The sequence below is a fragment of the Cupressus sempervirens genome, chromosome 4 (genome assembly GCF_028749045.1).
Source record: "Cupressus sempervirens isolate cs-2001-9-10 chromosome 4, ASM2874904v1, whole genome shotgun sequence".
Taxonomy (NCBI): Eukaryota; Viridiplantae; Streptophyta; class Pinopsida; order Cupressales; family Cupressaceae; genus Cupressus; species Cupressus sempervirens.
This window is the reverse complement of record NC_143121.1, coordinates 374,997,328-375,010,691: the sequence shown is the minus strand read 5'-3', so window position 1 is coordinate 375,010,691 and position 13,364 is coordinate 374,997,328. Positions and strand designations below refer to the sequence as shown.

At 35.9% G+C, this 13,364-nt stretch overlaps 1 protein-coding gene across 1 annotated transcript in view; it reads left to right on the top strand.

The window, feature by feature from the left end:
• The window catches only part of LOC149561636 (WD40/YVTN repeat and Bromo-WDR9-I-like domain-containing protein), a 129,694-nt gene that overhangs the window by 82,640 nt on the left and 33,690 nt on the right, over nucleotides 1-13,364 (top strand). Inside the window, exons 21-24 of the mRNA XM_089825218.1 lie at nucleotides 4,091-4,530; nucleotides 4,638-6,845; nucleotides 6,989-7,564; nucleotides 7,656-7,714. Of these exons, the coding sequence (XP_089681344.1) occupies nucleotides 4,091-4,530; nucleotides 4,638-6,845; nucleotides 6,989-7,564; nucleotides 7,656-7,714 (3,283 nt within the window). The remainder of the gene's footprint in view (nucleotides 1-4,090; nucleotides 4,531-4,637; nucleotides 6,846-6,988; nucleotides 7,565-7,655; nucleotides 7,715-13,364) is intronic.

Here is a 13,364-nt window from a genome sequence, read left to right as displayed (position 1 = left end):
CTTAGCTTGGCCAAGAAATCTTTTCACTTCAACCCATCCTGTGTCTTGGACTACTAAACAACTTCAGTACTTTCAAAATGTTGCTCAGCTACCAGCCTACCACTAAGACTAACATCTACTGACAACTACCAGCTGCTAAAGTGGAAAAAGTGGGTGTCTCTATTTGCAATAGGGCATGTGTTTTACAACACAACAGGCAGGTAGTGGAACAGATAGAGAAAACACCCCAGGCATTGGTGTAGGAATTGTACCCTGGTTGAGCTAGTAGAAAACTTCGGTGGCACTAAGTAGAGGCAGAGTATATGGCAGCTATACAAGCAATTGTGAGGTCTTTTGGGTTTGCAAGTTACTTTCAGGGTTGTTTGATCATGGTGATTTATTCTGACAGCCAGCCTTGTGTTAAAGTCTTGGAGAATCCAGTGTTTGATGACAGGTCCAAGTACATAGAGAATGAATGTCATTTCATCAAAGGTAAGCTTTAAAAGTGAGTAACTAAGCTCGAATACATTACCACAAATTAACTGGTAGCTGATATTTTGACCAAATCTTTAGCAAAAGGGAAGTTTGAGGTCTTTAGAGACAAACTTGGATTAGTATAGAATTTCTTGCTCACTAAGAGGGAGTACTGAGATTTTTGCTTAGATAGGAATTTCTGCACAGTTTCAGTGGGAATGTGCAAGGAAAAGTTCATGTCGTTCAAGTTAGTCTGTGTTGCATTTGACTTTAGTGATTGAGATGTAAGTCCTGTATTTAGCTAAATAAGTCTAATAAAGTTTAGACAATTGCGATTTCCTCTTTATTTAGTCTGTGTTGCATTTGACTTCAGTGATTGAAATGTAAGTCCTTTATTTAGCTAAATAAGTCTAATCAAGTTTAGACAATTGTGATTTCCTCTTTATTTTGACCATAGAATATCAAAGTAAGTTTAATGAAGATTAATTTCAATTGTTAAATAAGCAAGGTTGCATGGGTACTCGTACCCACACCCCTGGTACTCGTACCCACGTACCCAAGTACCGGGTACACGTATCCCACGTACCGGGTACTTGGTGGAGAGCATCATAGCTAAGGACCTTGATTAAGATTCTGATTTTTTTTTTTGGTTTTTTGTTTTTGTATTAGCTGCTTGGTTATCAAACTTAATTCAATACCAAATCAGTTTGAAACTTTGATACTCATTAACAATAAACTTTATCACTGTTCAAGTCAAAAGTTTATCATTTGCAATATGTGATTGTCATATGGTTTAGGATCTTCTTGTTCATGTTTAAAGTCTGCCTTCTTTGTTATGCATCTAAGCATTTATCATGTATTATTATTTCAAACATATAGCAAATCTGAAACTGAAAACAGTACATTACATTTGCAAACTTTATCACTGTTCTTGTTTTGAAAAACCATTGTCATGACTCATAAAATCAGATTTTTTATAAATATAAAAGTGTAATTTTTAAATAAGTTTGAAATACCCAAGTACCTCCGTCCCCTATTATGAAAAATACTTTAAACATTCAGCAATAGCATATATATATATTTGACTTATGGCTCATATTTTCAAATTTCTTGTTTTGAATGCTTAATGTCATGACTCATGACAGATATTTTGATTTTTATATTTTCTATAAAATATTAATTATATAGAAAAAATTAGGCATGCACACGTACCCCCGTCCCCTATTTTGAAAAATATGCGTACCCGTACCCGCTCCCGTACCCGTTCCCGTTCCCGTACCCACGTACCCATGCAACCTTGTAAATAAGGTTGTAAAAATATTATTTAATTATATTATATATATTGAGTGTTGCTAAGCCTTTTGAGATTATTTTTGCTTGGTCGTTGGTTTTGTATTGACTTCTTATGTCAAAAGAAGACTAACAGTGTCACTTTAATATTCTTTGGCTAAATTTAAAATTAGAAGGAAAGGGGAATTTGAAAAGTTTTGCTTCCTTGGAGGGCCATAAAAAGGTAGATTGGATCTAATTAGGATTATGCGTGGTTTCTTTTTCTCTGAAGAGTTCTGAGAGGTCCTGGCAGATTTCTGGGAGTATATTGACAGATTTCTGAAGAGTTCTGAGAGTTCATTGACAGAGTTGTGGAGGTTTCAATTGGTGAAGCCTTGTTCTAAGACTGATTTCAGATTTGAGCTTATCAAGGCTTTTTGTGGATTGACAGGAACACCATTTCAAGTGAGTTCAAGGTTTGATGATAAACAATGTACATTTTTTCCTAATAAATGGATTGATTGCATATTAGTTTCAGATATGAGCATGGACTTATCTTTTTTATGAGGCATGGGATTATTGAAAGGTGCGCTGTTAAAAATATCAATTTTAGACATTGTTTGATTCATATTTTTGGATGTAAGACTTAACAGCAAGTCAGATTAATTGAAGGTTGAATATTCGGAAAATCTGATTTGATCATATGAAGCCACACATTTATTAAGATGTAGATCATTCTATTTGGTTTGATTATTATTATGGGCATTCAAATAGTCTTTGTCCCATGGTGGGTCATTTTATCTGAATATATTGAATGATAAACATGGCGGAAGGAGCTTCCTTTTATATGCTTTAAGTATTCCTTTCCAGCATGGCGTGCAGGAGTGAAGGATTATGTTAATCCTTTGGCCATGGTTTGAAGAAATCTCAGGGCGTAAGGATGGTTGAAGGATTTTGCTGCTTCATGTTCTACTGTCATCCCTAAAGCCTCTTTCCCTGAGTTGCGAGTTTTCTTTTTTATGGGCAAATGCTTCCATTTCCACTGGACAATCACTTTCTACAGGATGGAGATCTGTCCATCTTGGACTGTCATTTTTAGTATGGGTATTAACAGATTTCAGGGCATGATAAGTTGTTTATCATATGTATTTTGCAGAATATTAATGATAGCGCTTGGTATTGATCTTGGTTTTCTTGGCTTATGCATTTTACAAATTCTTTTTAAACATTCGTGTTTCTGTAAGAGGTCAGATATTTTGATTCTTTCATCAGATGCTTTAGTTTATTCAGTTGCTGTTCTTTATCTCTGCATTTTATATTTCAGAAGCAAGTAACCGTATGAAACTCTGGCAAGTTTCAAACACACCACACATCAGTATTGAAATCACTGTACAATCTGGAACAAAGTAATGATTTAGATTTGTCTTCAATCTTGTCCTTGTTACGATTAAGATTTTTAGCTGAAATAGTATGAAGATAGGAGCAAAATAGAAGATCATAATTATTTCATTCAAGATTGTCTTTTGAAAGATTAAGTTTTCCAGAGGATTACAAAAACTAAGTATAAGATACAAATGGGTTTCCGAGCAACTATGGGTTCTGAGTTGTGGAGAGCTTTACTTGGTACTTTTTTTTCAGTGATGCAAAACAAGTAATGATGTTAATTATTTATGTATGCTTCTATTTTTTTTTTCCATAGCTTGCTTATCAAGAAATTGTGTGATTGATACAATATTTTTAAAGCATGAGGTAATTAGTTATTGCGATTGGAATTTTGACACTATATACTGTAGTTATATTAACTTATTTCGGAAAATATGAATTATTATATAACTTAATTGCGAGTAGCAATGATAAAATGATATTTAGTCATCATCCAAAGAAAAATACATACCCATGGAGTACCATAATTTTCATTATTCATCCACGGATCTTGAGGGTTTTACCTCATTTTGCATGGTCAATAAAGCTTTTGTTGGCATAATAATATATGAGCATCTTTTTGTTGCTGATGGAATTCAAGAAGGGATTGCATGCAATATACCTAATTATGACTGGGCAGTAATTATATATGAGGGCTATAATTCCTTAGCATGTGAATTCGTGTTAACAACAAGAGTCTATGTATCCTTCTGTGTGCAAAGGATTTCAATAAGGCATTACATGCAATATTAGAAATAGTTAGAATATGGCTGCAACACTTCAACAAGAAAACAAGTATATTGTATTTATTTCTGACTTTCTATTAAACCATTCTTCCATTGAACTATTGATTTTACATGTTCCACTCTTGTAGATTTCTTACACAAATATATGTTTTGCATTATAAGTTTCTCATTCATGCCTCTTTTGGGCTCGAAAAATTCAGGTATGATTCCTTACCCTGAGCCATATCAAAGTATGTATCAGCAGCGACGATTGGGAGCTCTAGGGATTGACTGGCAGCCACCTTCTGTAAGACTAGCTGTTGGGACAAATGATGATGGACTTTATGCTATTCCAGATGATATTTTAGGACAACTACCCCCTGCTCAAATTGACCGAAATAGAGATAGGTGGCTTGAGCAACCAGCAGTATTGGAAGATGCCATGGACTGGGAGCAGGAAAATGATGTTCAAAGTGATGACACTGGTTCGGAATACAATGTCACAGAGGAATGTACCAGTGAAGGTGAACAAGGGAGTCTGAATGCCTGTTCTTCAGAAGATGCAGGATGCAGTATGGACGAAGATGATAACAGCAGCAAAGGTGAAGCTAATAGCAGGGCACATCTTCGTAGGTCTAAAAGAAAGAAACACAAGGCAGAGGTAAATTTATTCTTTTATTTTTGAACTTTTATGTACTTGTATTTGAGTTTCACTGTGGTTGCACATTAAAGACTAATGGAAATTGCAACTTTTTTCTGCTTCTTCAGGGTACATTGTTTACATCTTCTGGAAGACGTGCAAAGAAGAAAGATGCGGAAAGAGGTGATGGAACTCGAAGCAGGCAAAAGAAGTACAAACATTCCAGACATGGCACATTTCTTGCAAAGGAAAGATTATCTGAAAAAACCACAAGACCACAGAGACGTGCTGCACAGAATGCCCTTACCTTATTTTCCCGCATAGGTGATAGTTCTACAGATGAAGAGTATGATGAAGAAGACAGTGAAGTACGAGGAAGTGGATACTCACAGCCTGATGAAAATCCTCTGAGCAGTGAGTCAGAAAGATATTTAAGGAATTCTAAACAGAAAAATTTTGCTGACAAAGATAGGTCACAAGATGATCTCATGCCTGTTACTAGTTCATTTCAACATGTTGAAGATAATAATGATGGAGAAACTGATAATAATGAGGAATCCAACAAGTATGTTAGGTCTGGGAGAAGAATAATGTTGAAGCTACCATCTCGGGATTCTAGGAAATTAGTTCTTCCTGAAAGTACAAGATCTGATTCTGATGTCCAGGCAAATTTAACTTCTTCTTCTGTTGAGATATGTTTGAAAGAAGAGAAAAATGAAATAGCTTCTTGTTCTCTTGATGAATTAGATACTAAGCAGTCTGGAAGACAGTGTTTTGCATCATCGAATGCTGAATATAGATCTGAGAGTGCCTGGTGTGATGATCATGACAATGGAATTAACAAGAGTTTTGATGAAAATGGAACTTCTCTAGAGAATCCTCATGATCTTTCCCCGAGGTATGATGGAAAGGAAATCAGATGGGGAGAAGTAAGGACTCGGACATCCAAGCGGCCTCGGTTGGGGGATTTGAATGTTGTATCTAAGTTGGACAATGGAATTGCAGTGGATATTCGACATCATCTAAAAGGGACATACAATTGTACTTCTCAAAGTCCAAAGGCTGGAATAAAGGGTGAGGATATTGCTGACATGTCTTCTTTGCAAGGTGTGGATGAACATGAAGCTGACATGTTACATATAAAGCCACAAAATTTCTGCTTAGCCTCTTGTTCTGAAGGTTTAAATTTGGCAGTATGTGGGGAATTTCCTCCTGATAGGAAATCCAATTGCCTGACAGGATCTGAAGAATTGTTCCCTGGAAGAAATTCAATGGTGAATGTAGATGCATCTCGCACTGGCCATGGCAACGGAATGGAAGCAAATTGGAAAGAGGATGAAGGCTATGTGTCAGAAAAATTTCAAGGAAGTATTGGTCATGTTCGTGCTATTAGTAACTTAAGCGAATATAATGGAATGGATGAAAATGTATCTGACAATGGTGGGAACGTTAATCTCAACCATGATGACAAGCACATCTGTGAAGCAACTGATACAAAATACAGCAATTTTAGTAAGCTTAAGAATAAGTCTAAAAGGACAAAGAAAGGTTACCATAACATATCTTCTGAGCAAAAACCTAATCCGTCAGAAGACTGGGAGGATTTGGGGAATGTGCAAACTTTCCAAAGTACACAGTCAGTGGAGAATATGCCTGAAAGGCTCACATGGAGGGGTAGTGCTAATAGATCAAGAGTTGACTGGGGACTGCAGCCTGAGGACAGCAAGGAAATAGATAATTTTGATTATCATAATGGTAATAATACAGGAAATATTGGATTGAATGCAGTACCTGATGTAGAGACGGAGGGTGGAATGCATAATACATGGAATGAGAGGCAACATAACTTTGGAGCTAATGCATGTGTAGGAGAGAGTTCAACAGTTATGCTTCAAAACTCCTTCAATGAGGATAAGCAGATTCCAAAAATTACATTGAAATTTCATGCCGTGTCAGCTGAAGGTGGTCGCAAGGCTAGATCAAAACGGATGAAGCAAGCCAAAGAGTTTGTTCAGGAAGATGGTGGTACTTCTAACCATTGTATGATTGATGAAAACATTAATTATGAAGAAAAACGTGTTGGAATTCCGACAGAAGGATTAGATACTAGACAATCACTGGTGTGTTCAGAGTGGGGTTCCACTTCCAGAGTTTTGAGTACATTAAGACCTGCTAGAAACAAGAAGACTACAATGTCAACAAATTTGAGGATGCCTGTGGAAAAGAAGAAGGGACGACAGTCAACAAGAAAGCAATCTTGGCTAATACTATCTGCGGCTGAAGAAGGCAATCGATACATTCCACAGTTTGGAGATGAGGTTGCATATTTCATACAGGTAGAAATTAGAATTACTGGATGCTTGTTTGGTTTGGGTTTTGGCAAGAAGAATAGATTTCTTTTATATTTTGATATTAGTTGCTAATACTTCTAGATGATCTTGGAATGCAATTGAAACAAATTTTCTGGTTTCTTTGGCAGGGACATCAAGAGTTTCTGCATTTCAGTAACTTACAAGAAAGAGGACCATGGAAATCCTATAAGGATAGTATAAAGTCCGTAGAGTTTTGCCGTGTTGTTGGGCTGGAGTATTCTCCTCTTGCTGGATCTGGGGACACCTGCTGCAAGTTGATGCTCAAATTCATTGGTCCAAATTCCAATGTGAATGGGAAGAACTTCAAGTTGACATTGCCCGAGTTGACTAATTTTCCTGACTTTCTTGTAGAGAAAAGTCGTTATGATGCTGCAATAAAGAGAAACTGGACACATAGGGATAAGTGTGATGTTTGGTGGAGAGCTGAGAATGGTGAAGGAGGGAATTGGTACACAGGCAGAATTATGTCTGTAAAACCAAAGTCACCTAATTTTGGAGATAGTCCATGGGAGAAGTATATTGTGCAATATAAGGATGACCCATCTGGTCCTCACACACACAGTCCTTGGGAGCTTTTTGACCCAGGTAACCGTAGCCTGGATCTTCCACAAATCGACTCTGAAGTTAACTCACAATTGTTAGATGGTATTTTAGAGTTGGAGCAAACTTCTTACGAAAATGAGGTGAGCAGAACAAGCTTCTTGCATGTTTAAAACATTATCATTCCCCAGGTTTTGTATTTTCATTAATTGTATGACATTAAATGTTGGGCAGGACTGCTTTGGACTAATGAAATTAGCTCAAGTTTCAGAAAAGTCTGACTTTCATAACAGGTATATTTCTATTGCATGAATCTGAACTTTAATATGTGTGGGAGCTGTTTAAACTGTATCATGATCTCCTAGTATTTTATTATTTTCTTATTCTACTAGGTTTTAGAAATTGAACAATTTTAAGATGTGATGAGTTCAAGCTTATATCTGTTTCTGGGATAAATGTGTTTTTGTCAATGAAGTCGTGAAACTATCTCATGGTTGATAGATGAATTTCTGATCACTTCACAAAGTCTCTCCCTTGAAATTAGATTGACATAGTGTTAGTCATGTTCCAGTAACTTAAGTTGATGAAAATAGGTGCCTGGGAAGTGGTCAGTTTTAATGATTATATCTTCCTAAATATCTTATAGTTACCTCATATTTGTTGTAGAGAGATTTTTGTAAGGTCCTCTGTGCAGATAGTATGCTCATCTCCCAACCTCTTTGTTAACGAGAATAAATGCATGAGAGAGAAGTTGTTTTAAAAATTACATCTTCATTGTTAGCCATATTTACCTTAATGCATTTTCACTTTGAGAAGAGACAAAATATTATTCTCAGCTCCTATTGGTTCCTGCAATCTCATAATTTACATGGTTGTGCATGTACTGACACTTGATGGCACAAGAGACTGGGAAGTAGGCATGTCCACTAATGTGGTTGGGCAAGTTCTTAAATTTGAAATAATATATAGATTGTAAAAAGACTCTTGCACAATGAATTTGAAGTGCTCAAAGACTCTCAGGTGCATGATTGTAGTTAATGAAACCCTTTAAAAGGGAAGTGCTTAGAAGAGTGAGCTCATGTCCTTCATGATACTAACAATTGTTAACAACACTGAGCCAGAAATAGAGCCTCGTTAGCAAGTACAACCAACTCTAGACACCTGCAAATGGTCTCTCAACCAGAGCAACCTTTTTACCTTTTTCTTTCTCTTGGAATGCAATGTCCTTGCCTGGGTCTTTATATGATTTACCCTAAAATCCCCAAGTAAGGTTTGAACTGTGCTTGGGAGTGATAGTTTGTAATGTTCCCTACTAGGAGGTTGCCCATTCCAAGGATTAACATACATCACTATGCATTTAAATTAAGAAATAAGGACTGATCCATAATACATAAGCCCTAATTCCTTACTTCTCTTCTAATCAACTGTCTTAAGAAGGATGGAAATTTATTATGGTGTGTGGTGCTTCATCAATCTACATGTAGGCTCCCTCAAGGCTTTAGGACTGTGTCCTTATCCCATCTTGGGAGTTTCCTCTTACGTTTTACTCTACCTCGTCCTACACAAACACCAGTGTATCCTTTTAATGATATTGGGGAGTGATTAAAGAATTGGCTAAGTATATATTATTATGTATTAGTATATTTTGATGCAGGAGCATCCTTGGGCAGCTGACAATCTTGTATCTTCCAAAAATGTTTCCATGTGATCCTTGTGACATGTTCTTGGCATCATGGTACATCTATGTCCGAGTTCACATTCTGATTGTTTTCTTCTTGATGAAGTTATCTTAAGATTGGTCTGGTCCTATTTGTTCTTCCTATTCTTATGGGCAGCTTGAACTTATTGACCTTGCGATGACATTCCACGTTCAGCGAAGTTTAATGGAAAATATCACAGCGTTCTTCGATTATGTGTGGACTTGTATCTTGAATTGCGAAGGCTTACAGTTTAGTGTAATGATCTATATGATTTGTGTCTTGAGCGATATACCGTAATATGTTTCTGCATCTTTGGATAATGTGGTAAGACAAGTCGATTTGTGACTGGCAATCTAGTATATGTGTTGTAGTAGATCTTGTTTAGGGAGAGAGAATGTGTAATCATGAATGGGACAAAGTGTGGTGATCTAGAAGGTAGTTCATGCCTTTAGTAAGAAGGCATGTCTGTAAATAATTTATAAGCTGCATTTGTAGGCCAAAATGATATATATTCGTGTTCCTGTGATAATAAGATCCATTTGCATATTTGTTGGTGTTGATTATTGTTATTGGTTTGGATTTTTGCTGTGTTGACTCTAGTTGCATGGTTGGACCATCTCCATTGGGGAAACTCTTGCCATGACTAGACCAAGCGGTATTAAAGCACTAGTTTAATTTCACTGATTGCAGATCCTTATTCCTAAGATTGCAAAGTTATGGATTTGTTCTTTGTGGGGTGGTAGAACTAGGGATCTGACCTACATCAGCAGAGGGCTTGCACAAGGTGATTAGGAAGAGGATTTATTACCAACTGTTGGAGGTATTGCATCAATGGAAGATTATTGATCAAGGTAGATTACAAGCATGTGTTCAATAAATCACTGAAGGAGAGGCAATTGAAGCACCGTGATCAGATTGCCGAAGCTGAGGTAGTTGCATCGAAGGAGTGGAAGGATGAACCTAACCATAGTTATCCATCATTATAGTATCTTAGATAATAATAATTATATTATAATTATTATAATTATTTTATAATTATAATCCATCATTATATTATCTTAGATAATAATAATTATATATATATATATATATATAAATATATAAATATATATATATATATATATATATATATATATATATATATATATATATATATATATATATTTATTAGCATTATTGCTATTATTATTGTCGTATTTTATTCTTAAATTATTTCTAATCTTTTTCTTTTGCTACTTTCCGGGATACCTGCTTTATATATATACACCATTCATGTTGTTTTTTTCTTTTTAAAATTTTTTTTTCACAAGTAAGTTTGTTTCCTTATATTTCGCGTAGTTCTTCTCATATTTAGATTTATCTTTTTCATTTTGCTCACTATACCTGTGATCCTTTATTCACCTTGCTGCCAAACCTCAAACTCTCCTAAACTCTCCTCGACTGTTGTGCACCCACAACTACGGGTCAATCTTACCACATTTCTCATTTAGCTCTTTCATCTTGATGATGGATCACAGAGTGTGATCCGAAACGTTGATACAAAAATTGTCACACAATCTGCCCAGAAATAATACAGCATAGATTCATAGTTATCCAGTTCTCCCCCTAGCCCTTCGAACTAGGTGAATTTCAAACCAGTCCTTGGTTTTGGTCCTGGTTCCCTTTTGATTTCCACTTGGGTTTGAACTCAGGTAGGCTGCTTCCTCCAGGCTGAACGTAGGTCGATCCAGGGTAGACCTAGGCAAACCGAGTTGGAACCAAGTACAATTCCACCGATAAGCATTCTATAATTTAGTGCAAAAAATGATTATGACAGAATTTGAATAAAGATCTTTAACATTACAAAACAAAATTTGTTGAAGTTCAGATATTTCTTACATCAATTTAAACCAGCACTCAAGATATCTTCTATTGAAAATTTTATATTCAATTGCTGATAATAACACCTGTCTGCTTAATTAGAAGCTCCGTATTATGATAAATTATATTTTAAACATTAAACATCTTCAATAGATGAAGATAGTTGCAAGCTACTTATATAACATTTTTCAAGTAGGTTGTTAATTACAAACTAACAATCTCTCTGTACAATGAAAAACTAATAAGCATTTGACAACTTAGAAAGAAGGAATTGTTAAAGATGGTAGCTGTGATAAAGATATTTATCTCTCAAAATATGGACGTTATTGCTGTTATTGTCCCTTCAGCTGAAAATGACACTTATGTTTAATATTAAATGTAAATGACGTGTCATTCACATGCATTCAGTCATGAATATTCAAAGAGTTATAATTAATTATAGGAGTTATGGGAATCACAAGAGACCTTCGGCTATAATGTGGAGAGTCTCTCTTATTGTTATATATTCGCATCTACCAAAGGATATTGTACACTTAACATTTCATTATCAATAAAGATATATTTGTGTTGTGTGGCTGGGTTTTTCCCTTCATTTCAGAAGGGTTTTCCCAGGATATTTCTAGTGTCTTTGTTATAGTTTTATATATTTCTTATTGTTGATTATCTTCATTGATTTCTGCTTTTTACATTCAACATGGTATCAGAGCTTGGTGGATAACAGCAGTCAAGAAAGTCTTTTTACGTGCATTTATTGCTTAGAAATTTTGTTAAGTCCTTATGTTTTGTTGGCATCATGATTTATTTGTTGTGATCATTCTCTTGGCCTTGATAATTTTATGGTTATTGTATGGTGGGTTGTTCTTTTAGTTTCAATCATATTTGATGTGGCTTGTTTCTTTGTGTTAGATCGGTTTAAAATTCTCTGCTCATGAGATGATATTTTTCTTTATCTAGAGGGTTATTTTGCATAAGGCAATATGTTGCGGTGCAAGAAATTCAATCAACAGTTACTCCTCTACAGTGGCCCATGCGTTTTCCATTTTTGCTCAGTATTCCACCTCCACACCAAACGCGTTGGTGTAAATGGTTATGGGTTTGAGACTTTATGTTAAGCACTATTGGAAAGACTCTAAATTTCACACATTGACCTTTTGTTTTCATGCAACCTTCCTCTTATGTGTTGTAGTGAAGAAATATATTTTTGTGCACATATTTGTTTTTTCTTCTGTCGTCAGCTTGTTTTGGCTCTCTCATGCTGTGAGCGCACGTTCTTCAGCTTTGGTGATTTATGTGCCCCCTTTGTTTTATGATTGTGTGTATCATATCATGGGTCTATGTCTCTAGTCGGGGTTGAACGGTTTCTCAATTTCAATGTAGATTATACTTCAACAGTCAAATGAAGTTCATAGCAATCTTCCTTTCGAAGGAGGCTTCAAAAGATTGTTCTTCGATGCTTATTGATGTGATTTGACGTATTTCTAATTATGATCCACCAAGGCTTGTTGCCTTTTTTTTTTGTATGACTATGGTCTTGACTCTTGCTTAATGAATGCAGTCTCAGATTCCAAATGAAATCAACGACATCGAATTGATAAGAGAGAGCGAAATGGAGCAACATCCCGTTTGCTATGCGCAACTCTCTAAAGTTGCTTCTCTTCCTCGCTCGATTGACACAAATTCATGAGTGATTCAACAACGGTTGTCGTTCCAATGTGTCATTGTGATGATCTGGAAAGCAATGTTAAGGGATAGCTTGCGTCTAGCACTTGGGAATGTTTGTGCAATTGAGTAGGGGAGCTTCTATTATTGGAACCTCTCTGTGGCCTTTGAATATAGACCCAATGTTGACGATTAAGGTGGAATTTGGAGTAGATGAAATTTGCTTGGAGCTAGGTTCTTCTGTGCTTCCCATGGAGAGCCTCAGGGTTACCTTATATCCTTTGGTTTATGCCTTCAAATATATAATATTATAGGCAGTAATACTTGTTTCTCATGGCCGGTGCTTCCATTTCATTAGTGATTAGTTATTGCTTATTATGCTGTTATGTGTATTGAGAGTTTATTATTTTCACCATTGTTGTCTTCTTTATATTATCACTAGCATTTGGCATGGAGACTGTCAAGTGTCTTCATGGTTGACTCAGCCAAGTCTGTGCATGTTCCTACAGTTGTCACCGCTCTTCTTTTTGTAACTATTGCCAATTGAAAAGTAGGCATCTATCCATGTTCATGTTTTTTTTTTGGTATTCTTTACTTCATATTCGAGAGTGCTGTGTGCGGTGTGTGTTCTGTATTGGATATTAGTATATGTGGAGATAAGTTATTGTAGAGGAGATTGTTTTGATTTTTGTGGATTATTATTGTTCTATGCTCTACTAACAAG